Raw genomic sequence first — 24,320 nt, 5'->3', positions numbered from 1 at the left:
GTGAAAATACTGTACAGAGGGGTTACAATTACATGAATAAGGCAATGAGTACATTTCTTATCAAGCATTGTTGCCTCCTCCTTTGTTTCCCCTTCCCATCCCTGCCTTCCCATCTCTACTCCCCCTGCCCCTCCCCGCCAAAGTTGTAAAGTTCATTTTTTGACGTAATGTCTTGTACATCTCATTGTTGCAATGGGTCCACCTGTATCACTATTTAAACAATTCATTTTTTCCCTTCCCCGCCACAAATTATACCTACATCAAATAAAGTGAAAACAGGGGTTATACTGTGGGAGAGGGACATACAAAGCAACAAAGAAATTATCTTATAAATATGTTAGAAACAATAACAAGAAAGAAAACCATTTGAGTCCTTATTTTGGGGTTCATTTCACCTAACATCAACTCATCTGACCTTTTCTGCTTGACTCACACATATACTAGTTACTGCAAATAAGGGAAACCATGGGACCTATGTTTCTTTGGGCCTGGCTTACTTCACTTAATATAATTTGTTCCAAGTCTTTCCATTTCCTAACAAATGGGGCAATGTCATTCTTTCTGATGGAGGCATAGAATTCCGTTGTGTATATATACCACATTTTCCTGATCCATTAATCTACTGAGGGGCATCTGGGTTGGTTCCATATCTTAGCTGTGGTAAATAATGCCACAATAAACATAGTTGTGCTGGTAGCTTTAGTATGGTCTTCTTTGTTTTTTTTTTTTTTTTTTTTTGCCAGTCATGGGGCCTGAGCTCTGGGCCTGGGTGCTGTCCCTCAGCTCTTCAGCTCAAGGCTAGCACTCTACCACTTGAGCCACAGTGCCACTTCTGGCTTTTTCTGCTTATGTGGTGCTGAGGAATTGAACCCAGGGCCTCTTGCATGCAAGGCAAGCACTCTACCACTGAGCCACCTTCCCAGCCCTGTATGGTCTTCTTTGTGATCATTCAGGTAAATGCCCAAAAGTGGGATTGCTGGGTCATAGGGGAGCTCTATGTGGAGTCTTTTGAAGAACCTCCATACTACTTTCCGAAGTGGTTGAACAAATTTACACTCCCACCAACAAGGTAGTAGGATTCCCTTCTTCCACATCCCCTCCACTATCTGTTATTAGAGTTCTTGATTATAGCCATTCTAACTGGGGTGAAGTGGTATCTCAGTGTTGTTTTGATTTGCATTTCTTTTATGGCTAGGGAGGTTGAGCATTTCTTCATGTGTCTGTTGGGCAACCTTCTTTTCCTCTTCAGAGAAGTTTTAGGAAACTATTGGCAGGACTGAAATTTGTCAGTGAACTAATTTCCCACCTCACCTTGTTCTAATCAACAGTAAAAGAAATTGGTTACTGTAATGCTCTGGGTGTATGGGCTGCATGTTTCTGGGCAGCAGAGATACACTGAAGCCATGTTGGTGTGGCTCTATTGAACCACATGCCAGAAATACTGGATCTTAGTGAGGCTCTAGGTTGACCTGTAGAGCATTGGTGAGCTTTTCTTTTCCAAGTATTGGTAGTACCATTTTATGACTTTGCCAGAGAGTAATCTCAGATGATTATGCAATGGGAAAACTATTTGGAATTTTTCAGAGATAAGGTCCTCTCAGAAATCATTCAGTACAATGTATTAGTGACCAACTCCCTGCCCCCCGCAACCAATGTACAAATAATACAGCATAAAAGTATAAGAGATCTCTAAAATGAGTGCCAGGGCTGGTGACTAATACCTGTAATCCCAGCTACTCAAGGTGGGGCAGCAGTTTCTTGAAAAGTTAACAAGACTTCATTTTTAACTAATAGTTATATGAAGTGTAATGGGAGGATTTCAGTTCAGGCCAACATGGGCATAAATTTAAGACCCTATTTGAAAAACAACTAAAGCATTGTCAAACCTAGTCCCTTCCCTGCCAGTTCTGTGGGCAGTTATGTGGCACTCTACTTCAGTGGGAACCTATAGATATCAATCCAGTTTCCTTACCTTCTTTGTTCTAACTCTAAAAATTAGCACCTGGCTCTACTGTTGGTAACTGCATATTTGGAATTAGAGCCAATGCGTGGAATAGGGGGCATAAAAGACATAGAACTCGGGCTGGGAATTTGGCTTAGTGGTAGAGTGCTTGCCTAGCATGCATGAAACCCTGGGTTTGATTCCTCAGTACCACATACACAGAAAAAGCCTCAAGTGGCACTGTGGCTCAGGTGGTGGAGTGCTAGCCTTGATCAAAAAGAAGCTTAGGGACAGTGCCCAGGCCCTGAGTTCAAGCCCTAGGACTGGCAAAAAAAAGACATAGACTGCAAGAAAATGTCTACAACATCGAAGAATAGGACTGTTAAAATGAGAAACAAGAAATGAGAAGGTGATATTAGGATCTGGATTCATGCTTGTCTCTACAGCTTCTGTTAAGCCTTCTGTCATGCCTCCCTTTTCTATATGTTTCTTGCAGTTCTGTTACCAATAACTTCTTTACCCTTTTATTATCTATCTCTTAACAGAGTTAGAATAGAGATTCCTTTTCTTATCCTTCCAGTGTTTTAAGACACCTTCAATTTTTAACCTGCTGGGAGCAGGAACCAAAGCATCAGATCCCTAAAGTGGATAATATCCAAATCAACCAAAAAGACTACCCAATCCTATTGGATGTCAGTGTTCTGAGGTCTCTTAGGGCTTCAACTGCTGGATCTTGGGAAAGCTTTGGGGCTTTTAAGGGATAGTGAAATGGGTCTTCAGGAAAGTGATTATTTACAGCTACTGATGTATTCTAATGTTTAGCAACCAGGATAGCATACAAATGCATACCAACAGACTAGTTGCACAGAATAAATGTTCTAGGTTTAAACTAAGATGGTATATTAAAGCCTAGTTATTATCCTGGCCTTGGATAAGATGGCTGCTTCCCTGACATTTGTGTTTTGAACACTGGATTTGGATGTATGGGAAAGCAAAATAGAATGCAAAATGAAAGGTCCCACAATTTTTGGCAGATTATTAGGGCTTCATCTGTAATATACTTTCAGGCATGTAGATGAAATGGAATGCAAATGTCTATGACGTGTTAGATGATCGAGAATGGATGAACCAATATAAGAATAGAAAGTGAGAAGTGGATATGCAAGTGAGAAGCAGTGAAGTTTCCAGGAACACAGGATGAATATCTGCTAATGTGTGCTAGGTGTCAGGTTTGAATTTTTTTGTAGATGTGATTCTAGCTTTGCAAAAATATAATATTCCCTATAAAAAGTGAAACACAGGGGCTGGGAATGTGGCTTAGTGGTAGAGTGCTTGCCTAGCATGCATGAAGCCCTATGTTTGATTCCTCAGTACCATACGAACAGAAAAAGCCCCAAGTGGCACTGTGGCTCAGGTGGTTGAGTGCTAGCCTTGAGGAAAAGCAGCCCAGGGACAGTGCCCAGGCCTTGACTTCAAGCCCAGGACTGGCAAAAAATGTGAAACACAGTTTTAGAAGTTTCCAATTCCTGTGATATATGCCAGTAGCCTGGTTCCATTTTTTCTTTAGTGCTTATTTATTTCTATAGGCCACTGGCCACAAGTGAACACTCCCACAGCCGTGATATCAGGTTTATGTACTAGGTTTTTTTCTCTCACTTTTCTCCTTGTGTTTTTGTTAGTGTTTAACTAGTTGACTTAATCAGTTACTGTTCTGTCCTCCAGGTAAATTTCTAATGGCTTATTGGTTTAGGGGTTGAAATAAACATTGTTTTCAAATCAGGATTTGTTTTGTTTTCAGAAGTTTTCTAGTTCTAAGCATTAGAGTTTTTTTTGAGGGTTTTTAAAAAGAATTAAAGTTAGAAAGTGGCTTTCCTTAATGAGAAAAATGCATTCATTTGTATGCCTCTTCATTGAAGCAGCATGTTTGTAAAGATCCATTGTGAAGTCTTCAGACCTAAGTATAACCTAAGGGGAAGCTGATTCAATATTGACTCTGTTTTTCCCCTGATGGTTTGCTTTGGGTTTTTCCTGGACACAGGCAATGCAAATTAGCCTTTTTAGGTTTTTTTCCTATCATTTAAGTTAAGAATAAATTGTAGTTTAACTGGAATCATTTTCCTGTTACAGCATTCAATTATTTTATGTGTTATGTTCTCAGTGCCTTTCAAACCTTGAGATTCTGCTTTACGTTTTTGGTGGTTTTATTTGTTTTTTTTTTTTTTTTTTTTTAACCTATTTGAAGCAAAAATCTTAAGTCAGCGAAGTATCCCAATCTGACATTTAGGTTCTTTGTTTAATTTTACTCTGCTTTATCTGGCAGGACATTTACACAATAGAAGCTTAACTCTCAATACTCTGGGTTTTGAAAAGCCTTCTGCATTTTGTTGCTTTGTTTGTACTCAACTACTAGGTTTTTTTTTTTTTTTTTTTTACCACTAAGAGTTTTGTTCTTTTATAAATTTACCTTTCTACTAAGTTTAAAAAAATACTAAGAAAAGAAAACAATCAGATATAGAATGTGACCAACTTAAGCTATTGGTCAAGTCAGAGATAGGCACTACTTTTTGGAACAGTACAAACTATTCCATCCTTATCATTGACAAAACCTGAAAGATTAGCAGCATTGTTACCATTTTATTTCAATTTTTTAAAAAAACTTATTCTTTTATACATTTTAAATAATTTTTTCTATTCTAAAAACTATGACAAACATTTTTTTGTATCAGTCCTAAGTCTTGAACTCAAGGCCTGAGTGCAGTCTCTGAACTTTTTGCTACGACTTGAGCTACAGCTCCACTTCCAGTTTTTTTGCTGGAGAACTAACTAGAGATAAGACTCTCAGGGACTTTCCTGCCTCAGCTGGGCTTAAACCTTGATCCTCTGATCTCAGCCTCCTGAGTAGCTAGGATTATAAGCATGAGCCTCAAGTACCTAGACCATGCTGAATATGTTAAAATCCTTGCCCACATTTGTATTAAACCCCTCAAAGGTCCTTCATATGCTGAAAGTTTTCAAAACATCTCTTTAGGAGCCACTCACAACTAGAAAATAGAAAATGATCTAACCCAATCTGTGTTTCAGAAACATAACTCTGCTTGCTCCCAAATATTAATGCTATTGTGTTTTATCTTTGGGTGCCTTAAAAATTAGTAAGCATTTTATCTTATTTTCACAATAATACCAATCAACTTATGCTAAGTAGCCTACATAATGAACATATGTTAGAAATTACAAATTTGGCAAAGAAAGAAATGTAGATTAGAAAAGAAAATAAGTGTAACATGTCAAACTCTGAATACTTATGGTGACTCATTATTTCTTAATCTAAGTTAAAATTAAATATCATTTTAGCATGAAAGCTACATAGTACTCAAAGGAAGAGCTTTATGTGGAATAAAGAAAGTCCCATGTCGAAAATGAACTTTACAACTTTGGTGTGTGGGGGGGAGGAGGGTTGGGTGGGGGAGGGGGGGAGGATGGGATGGGAAGGGGAAATAAAGGAGGAGGCTACAATGCTTGCTAAGAAATGTACTCATTATCATGCCCATGTAATTGTAACCCCTCTGCACAGTATTTTCAAAATTAAAATTAAAAAAAGAAAGTCCCTCCCCTAAAACTTTTGTTAAAACTATATCGCTATACATTTTTTTTGTGCCAGTACTGGGACTTGACTTGAATACTGGGCTTGGGTGCTGTCCTCAGCTTTTTTTTGCTAAAAGCTGGTGTTCTACCACTTGAGCCACAGATCAATTTCTGGCTTTTTGGTTAACCATGATCCTCAAGTCTCAGCTTTCTGAGTAACTAAGATTATAGGTGTTAACGAAATGAGTTCCCTTCCCATAGCTGAGTACACTCCTTCCCCTCTCCACAGCTTAGCATGCTCCCTTCCTAGACAACACTAGGCCCATTTAGTAAAGGCAGTAAATAATCAGCCTCCAGCCCCCTTTACCTTGGGATGGCACTTCTCTGGGGCAGCTACCACCATATAAGGCAACAAGAGCCCCTTAGAGTGACCTTCAGGTCTGGGCAGCTGCAGGACCCCCTATTTGGACAGCAGCCATAAATCCTAGTCCACCATGATGACCCTCCCCCCCCCCTGCCCACACGTCCACACCAGGGTCTCTGTCTGCTAGCCCCTCTAGCCCCTCCTAGACCTCCTAGCTTATATAGGTCCCCTTAGACAATGGCTGGTGCTTCTTCTCACTTCTCCCTTGTGAGAAGGGGTCTTGCTGTCCTTTTTCCTGGCAATAAACCTTTCTTTGTTCTCTATACCTGGATGTCTGCATGGTTTTCTGGCAAAGTCCAAATAATCTAACAATAGGAATGAGCCTCCAGTTCCTGGCTAGAATTATACTTTTTTTTGTCCCAGGTCCTGGGACTTGAACTCAGGGCCTAGGCTCTGCTCCTGAGCTTCTTTTGCTCAAGGCTAGCGCTCTACCATTTGAGCCACACTGCCTTTTCTGACTTTTCTGAGTAGCTATTGGAGATAAGAGTCTCATAGACTTTCTTGCCCAGGCTGGCTTTGAACTGTGGTCCTCAAATCTCAGCCTCCTGAGTACATAGGATTACAGGCACAAGCCTGTAACATCTTTGCTTAATTGGCTACTAAAATACTGTATCTTCCAGCATGTGAAATATTCTAATAACTGCAGACTTACTTGATAATATAAATGAATTCTATGGTGGACTTTAGATTTTATAAATAAAATTATGTTTAGTAATGGGTGATTTCAAAAGAAGCCTGTCAGGTTCTCTTTCACATTAATTTTAGTTCATGAACAGAGTAATATACTTATAACAGAATAAAGTTATACGGATTTCTTGTAATGTTTCACACTTCATAAGGTTTTGTTGTATTGATATTTCAGGATGTATCTGGCCTTAAGAACTGAACAAAGTAGTAAATTTCAAAACCCTGCAAGTAGGCCCTGATTATGGGAGAATACCACAAATGGGTTAATGTTTAACGGTGGCTGTCCTGTCCTGCTGATTCATTTAGGTAGTTGGGAGATGACAATTTTATTCTTCTTTACATGACTGACTGGCTTTATTGCACAATTAATTAAGACCTGCTTAAAAACAGCCTTCAGAACAGAGCCAGAGAAGAGAAAGCCTTTCAGATGATGGAAATGTAATGGTGAATTTATATTGTCAAGACTGCAATAACTACCTTCACCCAGGTTAGATTAATGAGTATCAGAGTACTGCTTTCTAAGGAGAGCAGTACTACAAAGAGACAACTGTGGTTTTTGAATGTCTAGCTGTTATTAAAGAACAGACTTTGTATGGTAAGTTCACATACAATTCAGTTTTTTCCTCCCTCACTCTCCCTTAATGCCTCTTTCCTTCAATTTCTCCCTCCCTTCCTCTTCTCTCCCCTCTCCTCTTTTTTCCCTTCCATCCCTTCCCCTCCTCTTTCTTCTCCCTTCCTCTTCCCTTCCTCTCTGCTAGGAGGGTCTTGAATGAAAGGCTTTGTATATGCTAGACAAACATTCTTACCATCAAACTATATCCCTAGCCTCACATTTTTTACTTAGTTAACAACTTGCTGGGGATTGAACCCAGGGCTTCTCACATACCAAGCATTCCTTGTATATCTGAGCTAACCCCCAACCCCCAAATCATTTGATGAATCAAATTCTTGCAATGTTTGTCAGGCTGGTCCAGAACTTCTGGTCTCAAGTGATCTCTGTCTCAGCTTCCCAAGTAGCTGGGACTTAGAGGTGCATGCTATAATGCCTGGATTCATCTTTTTCTTTAATGCTAATATGTACATAGAAAATGAAAAATAAAATATATGTGACCACTTTAATAATTATTAGATGATCACTCAGGTGACCAAAACCCAGATGAAGAAAAATGACCAGTGTTCCAGAAGTCCTACCCTTACCATGTACACTTACCAGACAGTAAGAAATCTTTTCTGAGTAGCTCCTGTCTTTATTTTTGTCATTTTCATCCTTTAGAATGTAAACATTTGTATCCTAAAATGATATCATTTGTATCTGCCTGTATTTGAACCAAGAGGCATAGAATCCTAACATTGTCTCCTCTTTGTGTCTGGCATCTTTCACTTGGCTTTTTGTGTGTGAGATTTTACCCATGATTGTTTTTATTCAGTGCATTTACAGAAAAACAAAAACAAAAACAAAGCACCTTTTCTGCTGGGTGCCAGGGGCTCACATCTAATCCTAGCTACTCAGGAGGCTGAGATATGAGGATCAGGGTTCGAAGCCATCCTGGGCAGGAAAGGCCATGAGTCTCTTACCTCCAATTAACACAAAAAGCCAGAAGTGGTGCTGTGGCTCACTGGATAAGAGTCTTGAACACAAAAGCTCACACACAGCAGTGCCCCATTCTAAAGGTTAAGCCCAGGCCGCCTAGCAAAATAAATAAATAAATAAATAAATAAATAAATATAAATAAATAAAACCCAAAATATTATTTACAACTTCTGTAACTTTAAACATTTTGGGCATTTCCCTTTTGCCTTCTGGGACTCTCTAGTAAATGGAGTGTGAAGAGTAAAACTTGTCTGGATCTTTTTTTTTCTTTCTTTTTCTTTTTTTTTCTTTTTTCTTTTCTTTTCTTCTTCCTTTTTTTTTTTTTGAGCTGACCCAAATGCCCCCTTCCCACTGCTTTGATGGTGTTTGTTTCGATGAGTCTACATCTTTAAGGCTTCTGTGGCTTGGTTAAAAATCTTCCTTTCTCCAAGGCTGGTCCAAGGGTCTGGTCACGTGATCCCCAACAGTGACATCACACCCTGACCGCCCGCCCAGGAGCACTGGTGGCTCTTTAGGTGGCGTTTGTTGCAGTGCAAAGGCAGAAAATGCAGCAAGTGCCTTTCTAAAGTGCCCCAGTTGTGGGGATTCCTTCTGTAAAAGCGCCTCAACTTAAATGACCAAATGCGAGCTGCCAAGGTTATTTCTTCCTTGAGGCAGAAAGAAAACTGTGATTGAAGGTAAGCAGACTTGAGCCCGACCCAGGACTGAAGCATGCCCCCGGGAGCAAGGGATCTGGAAAATCACAAGCGGTGTGTGGTAGGATTCTAATCACTGCCTGCCTTTTGGAGGAGACTGACAATTCCGTCTCTAACAGGAGACCCACGACAAAGGAGGATGATGCAGTGCTCATGTTACCTAGTGATGTAATAGGATTCTTTCTTTCCTGTCGGACGCTGGGGCAGATCTTCCTTTGCCTTTAAGCTGGGGGGGGGCGCCTCATTTCATATAATAGTGTAACATTAGATAACTATCTGATGCTTTTAAAAATTAGTTTCACAGAATGCTGTGTTTTTTCCTTTGGAAAGGAGCACTCTTAAACCAGAGCAGATTCAATGGAAGCATTAATGTGCCTTAAAGTGTCAGTGTTTGGTTGTTTGGTGTCCAGTGTTTCTTATCAGCATTTGACTTGAGAATTGAAGCAGCTTGGTCTCCTCTGCTTCCCCCTGACCCCCATATTTTATTCTCTTTCTGCCCCTATTTCCTAGCTGTCTTTTCCCCTCCAAGATCTCAAGCAGCACAACAGCTTTTATCGTTATCAGTATGACACTGGCATGCTAGGAAATGCTGGGCTGGTGATTCAGCAGACATCCATTTTACAGCCAGGTACAGAGTGGAGATATGGAAAGGACTTTGGTTTGGGGTTTTAAGATTAACTTATTTACCTCCTCCCTGCGGCCTTCCTGATCCACTCCTATTCTCCAGATGGTTTAGACTCTGCTGAGCTTTTCCTTTCAAATATGTACATTGCTTAGGAAAAGTATGCTGAATCAGGCATTAGAAGACTGTCAAATTGATAAGCCACAGACAGCTTGGTGTGTTCATTCAAACTTATCCTGTGAGAATGCTGAAGTTGTCTGGTAGGAGTTTATAGTTAAGGTAGGCATGCCGATGGGTCTCAGCTGAGACCCACTTGGGCCTTCTCTGCAGAAGGATTTATTACCAAACTGGAGGAAGCCTTGTCCCTGGCCAAGGGTGATGCTGCAAATGTGAGCTTTGGCTGGGTGAATGAAATGATGGCATTACCGTCATCCTCCCCTTCCTCCCACCCTCCTCCCCTGGGCATCTGCATGGATTCCTCAAGACTATTTTAAATTTTATGTTTAATAGCAAAATACGATGCCATCTGATATTGTTGCTGCAATATTTTAAATAACTTTGTGAACCAATGCTTTTACTATGTGTGAGTATAAATGCTTACTTTATATAGTTCTGCCTCATCCTTGCCATCCGTCACACACAGTTTGTTTTAACTGAGATGTCTTGACTCTCAAGGTATATGTTAATATATTGGAGAAGACAATGGTGAATCACATATAGGGCTACAAGCAAAAAGCTTCTATTCTAGAAAGGAAGATGATGGAGCTGGGCATGTTCTCAGTGGTAAAAGCACTTGGCCTAACATGTGCAAGGCCCTGGATTCTATCCCTAGGATAACAAGACAGAAAGAGAGAGGATGGATGGAAGAAAGAAAGGAAAGAAGGAAGAGAGGAAGGAAAAGAATGCACTTAACTAATTGTAATGGAAGTACTGAAAGCCAAGCAGATAAAGGACCATGATGGATGGATAAATGGTTAAGTTTTTTCTAGTTGAAAGATCAAGGAGGGACAGTTCAGTAGTGAACTAAGCACCGTCCCTCTAAATCTCTGGTTATAAACCAGGAACAGTTTCTACCAGCCTATTATATCAGGGATAAAAGTGTTCTACCTATTGAAGGAAAATGTATATATTCTGTCCAGCTTAACACTTGAAGAAGCTAACTTCCTTTCTTCAGAGTTCCCAGTCAGCCCCAACGTACCTCCTAAGATTGAATTACTGCCTTACAAGTAATAGATCGGCAAAGAACTTTGACCTCTTTGTCTGTCTTCTGCAATCTGGAATACCAAGTTCCTTCCTGTCTTTGTTCTATAAGTTATTTCTCATTGCCCACCAGCTCTTGTCACTTCTCACTTTGTATTGTCACTCCCATCTTTCCTTTTTCATTCACACTGTCTTTACCTACATATGGTCTGAGCCTAGACCACAGAAACTTCTCCCCACTGGGTTATTAAGTTGTTTTATGAGCACACCTCTACTGTAATCATTTGAGAGCTTAAGATGGAGCCCAGAAAGAAGGTATTAAAAAATGTTAAGAATGTCTGAAGTACTAACTTGCATCTGTTATCTGCTCAATACAGGGGACAAATCATACAATGGTGGAGGAATAGGTTCTTCAAATAGGATCATGGATTTTTTGGAGGAGCCAATCCCTGGTGTAGGAACCTATGATGATTTCAACACAATTGATTGGGTGAGAGAGAAGTCTCGAGACCGTGATAGGCACCGAGAGGTAAGACAAAAGATGGTACAGAGTATAAGGAAACACCAGAGGAAGAAATTAAAGATGCACATTCTTGTTTCTATTGTCAATGGAGGGTCTCATTTCTTAAATTATTTTTATTTTTAAAGGTTTCTTGAGGGCATCAAAGTAGCTCAGTGGTAGAGTGCTTGCCTCGCATGCATGAGGCCCTGGGTTCCATTCCTCAGCACATAAGCAGAAAAAGCAGGAAGTGGCGCTGTGGCTCAAGTGGTAGAGTGCTAGCCTTGAGCTGACAAGCTGGGGGACAATGCCCAGGCCCAGAGCTCAAACCCCATGACCAACAACAACAACAAAGAAAGGTATTTTGTATATACCTGGGTGCTGATGGCTTAAGCCAGTAACCCTAGCTAGTCAGGAGTGTGAGAGCTGAAGATCACAATTTGGAGCCTTCCCAGACAGACATATCTGAGACTTATTGTCAATTAGCCACCAAAAAGCTGGAAGTAGAGGTGTAGCTCAAGTGGCAGATTACCAGCCTTGATCCAGAAAGCTAAGCAAGAATGTGAGACCAGGTGCTGGTGGCTCACACCTGTGATCCTAGCTACTCAGGAGGCTGAGATCTGAGGATGGCAGTTCAAAGCCAGCCCCAGCAGGAAAAGTCTGTGAGACACTTATTTCCAATTAACCACCAAAAAACCAGAAGTGGTGCTGTGGCTTAAGTGGTAGAGTACTAGCCTTGAGCTGAAGAGCTCAGAAAGAGCACCCAAGCCTAGAGTTCAAGCCCCATGACTGACCAAAAAGCAAAAACAAAAAACAAAGAATGTGAGGCCCTGCATTCAAGCTCCAGTTCTGGCACATGTGCACACATATACACACAAAAATATATATCATTTTTAACATTTAGTTATTATGAATTTTATTTACAATAATATAGTACTTTTTTAAAAATACCATGAAATAGTATAAATATCAATTGATATAGTAACTAGAAAATAAATATTGCTAACATAAAATAAGTACCTATTATATTATCAAATTATTTCCTTGATTTAAAATTGTTTTCATTATAATAGAGGTGATGTACAGACAGGTAACAGTTATATAAATGAGGTAAATGGTACATTTCTTTATTTTTTATTTAAAATTTTTAAAATTATTATTATAAAAGTGATGTACAGAGGGGTTACAGTTACTTAAATCAGGTAGAGTACATTTCTTTTTGGACAATGAAGAGTATATTTCTTTTTTGACAATATCATCAGTTCCCTCACTCTCTCTCAGTTATTCCCTTCCATTCCCATTCCATTCCCACCTACAAGTTGGATAGTTCATTTTCAACATTGTATATAATTTTTTTTTATTTATTTACTTTTTTTATTGTGAGAATACCGTACAGAGGAGTTACAATTACATGGGCAAGATAACGAGTACATTTCTTGTTTTGTCTTTTTTTGGGGGGGTCTGGTCGTGGGCCTGAACTCTGGGCCTGGGTGCTGTCCCTCAGCTCTTCAGCTCAAGGCTAGCACTCTACCACTTGAGCCACAGCGCCACTTCCAGCTTTTTTCCCGCTTATGTGGTGCTGAGGAATCGAACCCAGGGCCTCAGGCATGCAAGGCAAGCGCTCTACCACTGAGCCACCTCCCCAGCCCAACGAGTACATTTCTTATCAAGCATTGCCTCCTCTTTGTTTCCCCTTCCTATCCCTTCCCATATTCCCCCTCCTCCCACTCAATCCTCCACCCCCCCACCAAAGTTGTAAAGTTCGTTTTTTGACATAATGTCTTGTACATTGTTGCAATGGGTCCACCTGTATCCCTAGTTAAACGATTTGTTTTTTCCCTTCCCCTCCACAAATTATACCAACATCAAATACAGTGAAAATATGGGTTATACCGTGGGTGAGGGACATACAAAGCAACAAAGAAATCATTTTATAAATATATTAGAAACAATTGCATGAAAGGAAAAAAAAACAAAAAAACATTTGAATACTTATCTTGGGGTTCATTCCCCTAACATCAACTTATCTGACCTTTTCTGCTTGACTCAGACATATACTAGTTATTGCAAATAAGGGAAACCATGGGACCTATGTTTCTTTGGGCCTGGCTTAAGTTCACTTAATATAATTTGTTCCAAGTCTTTCCATTTCCTAACAAATGGGGCAATGTCATTCTTTCTGATGGAGGCATAGAATTCCATTGTGTATATATACCACATTTTCCTGATCCATTCATCTACTGAGGGGCATCTGGGTTGGTTCCGTATCTTAGCTATGGTAAATAATGCTGCAATAAACATAGTCGTGCTGGTAGCTTTAGTGTGGTCTTGTTTGTGAACATTTGGGAAAATGCCCAAAAGTGGGATTGCTGGGTCATAGGGGAGCTCTATGTGGAGTCTTTTGAGGAACCTCAATACTGCTTTCAAAAGTGGTTGAACAAGTTTACACTCCCACCAACAATGCAGTAAGGTTCCCTTCTGTCCACATCCCCTCCAGCATCTGTTATTAGAGTTCTTGATTATAGCCATTCTAACTGGGGTGAGGTGGTACCTCAGTGTTGTTTTGGTTTGCATTTCTTTTATGGCTAGAGATGTTGAGCATTTCTTCATGTGTCTATTGACCATCCTTCTTTCCTCTTCAGAGAAGTTTCTCTTTAAGTGTATATAATTTTTATCCTACATTTTTTTCTGCCAGTTCTGGGGCTTGAACTCTGGGACCTGGGCACTGTCCCTAAGCTTTTTTTTTTTTTTTTTTTTGCTTAAGGCTAATGTTCTACCATTTTGAGCCACAACGCCACTTCTGGTTTTCTGATGGTTAACTGGAGATAAGAGTTGCACAGACTTTCCTGCCCAGGTTGCCTTCAAACCATAATCCTCAGATCTCAACCTCCTGAGTAGCTAGGATTATCCTAGATTTTTTGGGGGGGGTCATGGAGCTTGAGTTCAGGGCTTGGTCATTACCCCTGCACTCTTCAGCTCAAGGCAAGCACTCTACTGCTTGAGCCACTTGCCACTTCTGGTTTTCTAGTGATTTATTGGAGATAAGAGTCTCATGGACTTTCCTGCCCTGGCTGGCTCTGAACTATGATCCTCAGATCTCAACCTCCTGAGTAGCTAGGATTACAGGCGTGAGCTACCAGCACCCAGCATTATCCTAGATTTTTAAAAATGTACTTAATAATGAAGTATCTCCCATGATAAATAGTAGAAAAAGATCTTTAGGGATACCTCTGTGGGGGTGGATATAAACTTGGGGAGTAGGGTAGCAAAATAAACACTGAAGATCTTCCTTCTTCTCATCTACCATTTGTGTTTTTTTTCTTATGAAGCTAAAAATTAAAACTAAGGAAAGTAAATGAGCTTTCTTAAAGGAATAAAAGAAAAATCTCCTAGCCCTGGAGTTTATTGACGCATACTGCATAAACTCCTTATGATTATTGCTCTTGTACACTATAAAACCTAAGTAAATTTATGTATTCATGTCCAATAAAAACCACAAGACCAATCAAATTCAGATTAAGAACCTTAATTTAATGTGATGGGTCATAGACAGTGCTTAGGGTAATGATGACACAGGTTCTTTTCATTTGGCAAGAGAATTCCCCAGCTTCTCTCTTTTCAAAGTGCTGAGAAAATTTCTCCAAGCAGTCTGCAAAGAATCTCTCTCCCTTCCTCTCCCCTCCTCTCCCATTCCTTCCCCTCCTTTCCCCTCCCCTCCCCCCTTCCCCTCCTCTCCTCCTTTCCTCTCTTCTCTCCTCTCTAATGTTTCCTCAGACTGACCTTGAACTCAATCCTCCTGCTTCATCCTTCCCAGTGCTGAGTGTACAGGCATGCTTTGCTTTTAACGTGTGTGTACCACTTCAAGTCCTGAAATCTGTCCTTGAGCTTTTGTGCTCAAAGTTAGCCTTTGGTTTTAACTTGTTACTGTGTATCATGTTAATTAGGGAATCATCTTTTCTAGTTTGTGGGAGTGCTACAATGGAAAGCTTACTGAAAAAAACCTCTGTTGCCCACCTGGGAGATTCTCAGTAGATGATTAATCCCTGAGAAGAAGGTGATCACCTGAAATCACTTAGGGCCACAATAGTAGGGTTTTGTTTTCTTCCTTACTCTTTCTGCTTGGACTCCAAATTTGAAATTGTTAGGCTGACCCCATTCTCTGTCTTTGTTTGTTTGTTTAGATTCCTCTTTTTTATTGTAAAGGTGATGTACAGAGGGGTTACAGCTACATAAGTCAGATCATGAGTACATTTCTTTTTGAACAGTGTCATCCCCTCCCTCATTTTCTCCCAGTTCCCCTCCCCCCAAGTTGTATAGTTCATTTCTAACATAGTATCTAGTGAGTTTTATTGCTGAATTGGGTCACCTTTGAGTTACCCATTTCCTCCTCTCAGAGCCAAGCGTATCTCTTCCAGAGTCAAGAGGTTACTTTTCGGGCTGGGAAGGTGGCTCAGTGGTAGAGTGCTTGCCTTGCATGCATGAGGCCCTGGGTTCGATTCCTCAGCACCACATAAGCAAAAAGAAAAAAGCCAGAAGTGGCACTGTGCCTCAAGTGGTAGAGCTCTAGCCTTGAGCTGAAGAGCTGAGGGACAGCGCCCAGGCCCAGAGTTCAGGCCCCACGGCTGGACCCAAAAACAAAACAATAGGTTACTTTTCTATCTCTTTCTCTGTCTCTCTCTTCTGTGTAGGTTTGTTTCACTTTCTGTCTCCTCTTTGTCTCTGCCTAGATCTGTTTCTTTTCCTTTCTCTCTGTCTCTCTATGTGTCTCCCTCTATCTCTGTTTAGGTCTGATTATCTCTGTCTGTCTCTCTCTGTTTCCCTCTCTTTTCTGTCTAGGTATGTTTCTCCTCCTCCTTCTCTCTCACTCTGTCTCTCTCTGTGTAGTTCTGAATCACACACACACACACACACACTCTCTCTCTCTCTCTCTCTCTCTCTCTCTCTCTCTCTCTCTCTCTCTCTCTCTCTCTCTCTCTCTCTCTCTCTCTCTTTCTGTCTCTTGGTGCTGAGGATCAAACCTGGATCCGCCACACACTAGTAAGTATTCACCACTGAGTCGCACCCCTCAGCCCTGATTTTTCATTTTTAAACCTTTCCCACCTCCTGATGAGTTTCCTCACAATCTCCTGAGCCATGGAGTCAGGTTGTCCCAGGTACAGGCTTTGAGAAATTCCTTCTTAATCTCTAGAAATGTGGTAAATCCAGAGTTAACTTATCATAATACAGGAGGGGTAATGTCTATATTTTTCATATGATGTCTGGAGCATACCCATATACTCTTACCAATTAATTATGTAGGCATTAGAACTGGGATTCTTGCTGGTTCTGGAATTTCTGTTTTCAGGGCTGAGTTTATCATTAATTGCATATTCAACAGGTTATTCAAATTGTGAATCCCCTGTGATATGGGCAAGGATATATTTTTCATATTACTGGTTACATCTCAGTAAAATGGTGCCAGTTAATAACTTGAAGCCAATTAAAGTGTCCATGCAGACGTTACTTAGTGTAAACTTTTTTCTGAGGGCGGGTACTGGGGTTTGAACTTAGCACCTCACATTTACTAGACAGTCGCTCTACCACTTAAGCTATAGCCTGCCTGCTACTTTTTTCCCAGAGCTGGCCTTTCCCTCCATCCTCCTGCCTCCACCTTTGAAGAGCTGGAATTACAGGCATGTACCATCATGCCCAGATTGTTTTTGAGTCCAAGCTGGCCTCAAATTGCAAGCCTCTTATATCTGATTTTCATGTAGCTAGGATTACAGGTATGAGCCACCATGCCTGGTACACTAACTGTGAGAAAATCAGGAAAGAATATCACAGGGGAAAATGTAACTTTGTCTTTTTTTTTTTGGTCATGGGGCCTGAACTCTGGGCCTGGGCACTGTCTCTGAGCTCTTCAGCTCAAGGCTAGTGCTGTACCACTTGAGCCACAGTGCCACTTCCGGCTTTTTCTGGTTATGTGGTGTTGTGAAAGTGAACCCAGGACCTCATGCATGCAAGGCAAGCACTCTACCACTGAGCCAACTTCTCAGCCCCACTTTGTCTGTTTTGACCAATGAAATTAGAAATTTTTAAAACTTTGAGGTTTATAATTTGTTGACATTTGTGATATTGTAGATGAAAGTGTGGCTTCATCTACACTATCTTAAATATCTTAAATACTTGGCTAATCCAAGTAATAAGTAATGGTACAAATAAGGAGGAAGTACCTGTAAGAAAACTGTCAGACTACTGTTTGTTAAAATGTGCAAACTGGCCAGTTGCTGGTGGCTTATGCCTGTAATCCTGGCTTTTCAGGAGGCTGAGATCTGAAGATTATGATTTTAAGTTAGGCCAGGCAAGAAAATCTGTGAGAGTTACCTCCAATCACCAAAAGAAGCCAGAAGGAGCTATGGCTCAAGTGGTAGAGCACTAGACTTGAGCAAAAGAAGCTCAGGACATTGGCAAGGGCCTAAGTTCAAGCCCCAGGACAGGCACTAAAAGAAATGTAGACACTGAAGGGTTAAATTGACAAGGCTAGGATCTAAGTGGTTAAACAGTGTACTTTCTGAGACCCTTGGATATGCCTACAGATATCTGAAAATGAAAGGGATACATCACATATATCATTTATTATCTGTGACCAATGTACAATTAAGGGGTTTGTGGGATCAAGTCTAGAATTTGCATGACCTAGACCACAGATCCAAGATAATAAACCTGGACTTCCACTTTCATCACTCAGATAAATCCAGGTTTGTTTATTCTTTACAAAGTAATCAAACTATTTGCTGTGAATCAACTGTTACTGTGATTGGGGACAAATAACAAATAAAACAGGTTGAGACTACAGAAAATTAGTGACTAAATGAAGATGTTCTAAGTAAGGTATTTTTTGGGTATTGCAGCAGTGTAGATGAACTGGCAGAGTTCAGGAGACCTTAAATTTCATGGTAAAAACTGGTTCAGCTAAAGATTTTATGACAAGTAACTCTGTTTCCTGGTGAATTTTCATTGTATTTTTTTTCTTTGTTTTGGTGCCAGTCCTGGGGCTTGAACTCAGCTTTTTTGCTCAAGGCTAGCATCCTACCACTAGAGTTAAAGCTCTGCTTCTGGCTTTATTTGGTGCTTAATTGGAGACAAGAGTCTCAGCAGGGGCTAGATTTAAACTGTGACCCTCAAATGTCAGCCTCTTGAGTAGCTAGAATTACAAGCATGAACAACCAGTGTCCAGTTGTCATTGTATTTCTTTACTGAGAAATTTTGAGATGAAAGAATGGTGTGTGTAGAGTGTAACAATGTTCTCTCACTTTCTCCTAGATTACCAATAAGAGCAAAGAGTCGACATGGGCCCTAATTCACAGTGTGAGTGATGCTTTTTCCGGCTGGCTGTTGATGCTCCTTATTGGACTTTTATCAGGTATGGGAAACTATGTTAGGATTCAATTTAGCAATTCTCTAAAAATCGTTGTGTGTCTCTCCCATGAGTCATTCACTAAGAAATGCCATATTTTTCCACCTGAAATGAATTGCTGGGGAGACTTTTGGAAGTTCAGTGTCCCCATCTATAAATGGGTGATACTACCTGTATCATGTCCTTTAAATAAATAAAATGCGTTTAAACCCCTTTGTGTGCTATGAAATATCATGCTTGTTTTAAGGTAAAGTTAGCATTATTTTTCTAGAAGAAGAGTCCTTCTGGTGGATGGCTCCAATAGGATTTTTTGTGACAGTCCTGAGGCTTAATCTTAGGGCCTGTACTGTGTCCCTGCATTTTTTTGCTCAAGGTTAGTGCTCTATCACTTGAGCCACAACTCCACTTCTGGCTTTTGAGGGGTTAATTGGAGATAAGAGTCTCATGTACTTTCCTGCCTGGACTGGCTTAGACCCTCAATCCTCAAATCTCCACCTTCTGATTAGGTAGAATTACAGTTATGAGCCACCAGCATCCAGAAGTTAGGCCAGCTTCTTAAGCTCTGGAGGCCTTAGTTTACTGATCCATGAAATTCAATAATAAAGTACCTATCTTGAAAGTTTTTGTTTTTTTTTTGGTCCGGTTGTGGGGCCTGAACTCTGGGCCTGAGCACTGTCCCTCAGCTCTTCAGCTCAAGGCTAGTGCCCTACCACTTAAGCCACAGTGCCACTTCCGGCTTTTTTCTTTTTGCTTATGTGGTGCTGAGGAATCGAACCCAGGGCCTCAGGCATGCAAGGCAAGCGCTCTACCACTGAGCCAACTTCCCAGCCCCCTCTTGAAAGTTTGTATAAAGGTTAAATAAGATATGACACTTAACAGAGTGTCCAGTTATTAAAATTACTATTGCTGTTGCCTAAGGACAATAATGTATGAGCCGTGGAGTAGAAAATGACTACAGTAGACCCTGGGTATCTATAGATCAGCAGTTAAAAAGAGACACTATTGAGGAAAACCTGCACTTACTCAGGATACATAGAGCTCAGTGTTGTACTGCAGATAAATGATTCATTTTTCTCATAACATATGCCACCAACATTATCAAAGCTATGCTGCCTTTTGACAAATTTCAAATTTTACCTTATTACTTCAGTTAAGCACACTTTTTTACTTTAGTTTTATGGGGGGGTGGGGTACCATTTGCTTTTGGGAGCAGATTTTCACAAAATTAAGGGTGGGGAAACAGCTGAATACATGATCATTTATTTAAACACAACTGAAACTAGCACAGTACTGACTATGAGCTCCTTTGTATCCACTGAGCTCCATAATGTACACATGGTAATTTAGAAGTTTATTATTAAATAAATAAACTGACATGTTGAATGGGAGTGCCTTTGTACAACTATTTAAGGATAATAAAACACTAAGAAAATGCCAGGTGCTGATAGCTCATGCCTATAATCCTAGTTACTCAGGGGGCTGAGATCTGATTATTGTTATTCAAAACTAGCTTAGAAAGGAAAGTCTGTAAAACTCTTATCTCCAATTAACTGCCCCAAAAGCCAGAAGTAGAGCAGTGGCTCATGTGGGTAGAGCACTAACTTTGAACAAAACAGCTCAGGGACAGCACCCAGGCTATGAATTAGCCTGAGGACTGACACAAGAAGAAAATTAAAAAACAATAAAAAATGAAAGTTTATTTTTTAAATTTCCTTTGATTTTAAAAAATTTATTATTTTTGATCATAATCAAACTCACATGTAATAAATCTGCAAATAAGGCAGCTTTACGGTAGAGAAAATCAGGTATGTCAACCATCCCTAGTTAAAAAAAAAAGTCCAGGGAAGGGTTTGGCAAACTTCTTTCTATAAAAGGAACCAGACAGCAAATATTTTAGGGTTCACGACCTATACAGCACCCATTCCATTCACCTGATACAAACAAAATCATCCATTGACCATGGGTAAACAAACAAGCCTGTCTGCCACAAGGTTGTCTTTATTGTCAAATATAGGGGATACACAAGATTTGGACCTTAGGCTATTGTTTGCCAACTGGTATCATGGAGCTCTGACCCCTCTGGCTCTTCTAGGAGCAAGAACATAGTAGGTTTGGAACTAACCTAATGGACTTGGTAGTTTATTATGCCAAATTGAGAGAGGCCAGGGAGAAGGAAGATGGTAGAGAAAATGTTGAACAGTCTAGCAGTTAGGAGTATATTAATTACCTTGAAAATCCATCTCTGATCTATATTAGGAGCCAGATTTCAAGGGAGGGGAGGGAGTATAGAACTTATGGTAGTCAGAGGGAAGAGGAAGTAAAGCTTAAAGTGATATGAAATGTTACAACTGTAATCTTAGCTACCCAAGAGGCTGAAATCCGAGGATAATAATTTGAAGCCAGCCCAGGTGGGAAAGTCCTAGAAATTCTTATGGCCAATTAGCTAGCTAAAAGCAGGAAGTGGAGGTGTGGCTCAAGTGGTAGAGTGCCAGCCTTGTGAAAATCTAAGACACTATGAGTTCAAGTACCAGTACTAGCACAAAACAACAAAAAACTTGAAATGGTCACAAAGACAAGGGGTAACATTTTATTCTTTGGAAAAGGACAAACATAACAAAATTTGTAGCCAGAGATGAAAGAGCAATTGGGTAAGGTAGAAATAGAAAAGAATGCAAGACTGAAGGCAGCAAGATTATATAAAGTAAGAAACACACATGTGAAACAGAGAACAAACTAAACTATATCAAACAACCAGCTAATTTTTTTATATATATACTTTTATTGTAAAGATACAGTACAGAGGGGTTACAGTTACATGAGCAAGGTAATGAGTCCATTTCCTATGTAGCATTGTTACCCCCTCCTTTATTTTACCCCTACCATCCCTTTCCTCTCCACCTCCCCAACTCCTCCCTCCCCTCCCCCCAAGCCATTGATTTTTGAGGGTTAATTTTTTTTGTTTATTTTATTTTATTTTATTTGTGAACATACTGTACAGAGGGGTTACAATTACATGGGCAGGATAATGCGTACATTTCTTACCAAGCATTGCAGCCTTCTCCTTTGTTTACCCTTCACATCCCTTCCCAGCCTCCCCCCTCCCCCCCATCCCAATCCTTCTCCTCCCCCCCCCCACCGACGTTGTAAAGCTCATTTTTGACATGACAACTTGTACTTCTCATTGTTGCAACAGGTCCACCTGTATCCTTAAATGACTTGTTTTTCCCCATCTCCTCCACAAGTTATACTGACAGCAGGACAACCAGCTAATTTTCTGAATCCAGTCAGTAAGTTCAGTAAGAGAAGGAGAAAAGCCTGGGAACTAGGAGTGGCCAAAAATCGGTATCTGGCAATGGGCTGAATTTGACCTGTGCTAATGCTTGTAGTACCTACCAAAACACACAGGACATGGCCTCTCCCCTGGTGGAATATCTTCACAATTTTAGCACATTTTTGGTCACTAGGGAGTCAGTGAATATTTTTCTTTTTCTCATAGACCCAGAGTATTTTGTTTTTAAGTACTGGAGAGTAACAATAGGAGCAGTGTGCCTAAATGCAGGAACAGTCTGGGAATTCAGGGGCTGTGAATTTTATGAGGTCTTTACTATTTCCCTAAAGCATGATTCTGGGCCATTTAACTTTTCTGTGCTAGAGTTGCTTTATCTGAATAACAGGAATGACTAGAATGCTAGAATAGAATCTCAAATACTTTAACTATCTTAACCCTATTAGACTAGTAACTATGCTGTTTATGCCCTCTGTTCCTTGTGGGGCTTTTTGTTCGTTTGTTTGTGTCCTGGGGCTTGAACTCAGGGCCTGAGCATTGTTCCTGAGATTTTTGCTCAAGGCTAGTGCTCTACTACTTGAGCCACAGCTCTACTTCTTTTGATGGCTAAGAGGATATAACGGGCTGGATGCCAGTGGCTCACACTTGTAATCCTAGCTACTCAGGAGGCTGAGATCTGAGGATCGTGGTTCAAAGCCAGCCTGGGCAGGAAAGTCTGTGAGACTCTTATCTCCAATTAACCACCAGAAAACTGGAAGTGTTGCTGTGGGTCAAGTGGTAGAATGTTCTCCTTGAGCTGAAGAGCTCGGGAACAACACCCAGGCTTCAAACTTCAATTCTCAGATTTTGGCATCCCGAGTAGCTTGGATTACAAGTATGAGACACCTGTACCCAGCCAGTGCTTATTTTCTCATGATTTTATTTGATGAATATTCTGTGAATAATCATATTCTTCGAAATATCAAAGAGAATGTCAGAAGGGGGGGGGGCTAGTGCCTCATGCTTATAATCCTAGCTGCTCCCGAGGCTGAGATCTGAAGATAACAGTTTGCAAGTCAGCTTTCACCAGAAACTCCAGGAGATTCTCATCACCAGTCAACCATGCAAACAAACAAACAAACAAACAAAAAACTGGAAGTGCTTCTATGGTTTAAATGGAAGAACACTAGCCTTAATCCAAAAATCTAAGGGACAGTAAGCCTAGCAGTGAGACACACAGACCAAGACCGAGAGAGTGGGAGAGGTACAGAGAAAAGGAAAGAAGGAAGGAAGAAAGAAGGAAAGCAAAGCAAAGAGTCAGAATGTTCGTGTTCTAGATTTAGGAGGCTTTAATGGGTCTACTGCTTCATCTAGCCTTCCATGAACATTGTAGTTTGTGCTTTTAAAAATATCATTCCCTTAGCTTGCAAGGGAACCTGCCATTGTTCCAGTTCCCTTGTCTATGTATTGAAATCCTCCTATGGAGGCTTAACCTTTAGCCCTGTCAGCTGCATTACTCTTCTCCCCTCCCAGCCATCTCAAATATCATAGAATATTGCTCAGGCCAGAGAGCTTATATTTTCTCAATGTTGTGTATATAGGGAGAGTTAAATAATTTTGAATAAACTTTATTGTCTTTACAGAATGGTATTCATAAATTCAGAGTCAAAGCAGTGTTCTCACCATATCAATTTAGCTTAAAAATGAATCTAGTAGCCCCCTGCACCTACCTTTTTTGCTTTCCCTTAAGTCCCTCATATATGCAAAGTAAGTATTTTTTAGTGTAGCGAGATAATAAATGAATCAAATAAGCTAACAGAACAAAGTTTCAGATGGAACAGGAAAATATATGTTTGTTATTTTCATTCCTTTCCCTGCATTTTTGCTGAGAAATATTTTTTGGATTACCAAAGAGCTACAGAACAGAGTTTCAGAAATGGACTTTCATTTTGTCCTTTGTTTCTTCCCCATAAATCAGGTTCCTTAGCTGGTCTGATAGACATCTCTGCTCATTGGATGACAGACTTAAAAGAAGGTATATGCACCGGAGGATTCTGGTTTAACCATGAACACTGTTGCTGGAACTCTGATCATGTCACCTTTGAAGACAGATACAAATGTCCAGAGTGGAATAGCTGGTCCCAGCTTATCATTAGCACGGATGAGGTAACATCTAGTGATCATTTCTGAACTATTCAATTTTATGCTTAGATTTATCTCATTTCTTATACTCATGGCAATTGTAGAGTCTTCTCTTATCATGAAATTTAAGGAATTAAATTTTCTCTGGAAAAGCATAACCCATTCCAGCTACCTTTTCTGTGGTTTAAATACAAGCTCTGTTTCCTTGCTTATCTTAAAATTTTGATTTGTATTAAATAAGCTTGCTGTTATAAAGTATAAATTATCTTCCCTAA

The 24,320-nt window shown here is 40.3% G+C and overlaps 1 protein-coding gene across 2 annotated transcripts in view; it reads left to right on the top strand.

Annotated features, from left to right (window-relative positions):
* Clcn5 (chloride voltage-gated channel 5) overlaps positions 1-24,320 on the top strand; it is a 197,596-nt gene that overhangs the window by 150,788 nt on the left and 22,488 nt on the right. Inside the window, exons 1-4 of one of the 2 annotated variants that reach the window (XM_070040458.1) lie at positions 8,721-8,903; positions 11,121-11,272; positions 18,545-18,644; positions 23,882-24,069. In XM_070040458.1, coding sequence (XP_069896559.1) covers positions 11,168-11,272; positions 18,545-18,644; positions 23,882-24,069 — 393 coding nt within the window. In that variant the 5' untranslated portion in view covers positions 8,721-8,903; positions 11,121-11,167. Of the gene's footprint in view, positions 1-8,720; positions 8,904-11,120; positions 11,273-18,544; positions 18,645-23,881; positions 24,070-24,320 lie in introns of those variants that run through there. The other variant, XM_070040457.1, reaches the window with a different exon arrangement.

This window comes from Dipodomys merriami, unplaced genomic scaffold (assembly GCF_024711535.1).
Source record: "Dipodomys merriami isolate MVZ:Mamm:240054 unplaced genomic scaffold, mDipMer1.0.p SCAF_3, whole genome shotgun sequence".
NCBI classification, from domain to species: domain Eukaryota; kingdom Metazoa; phylum Chordata; class Mammalia; order Rodentia; family Heteromyidae; genus Dipodomys; species Dipodomys merriami.
This window is presented reverse-complemented; position numbering and strand designations above follow the sequence as displayed.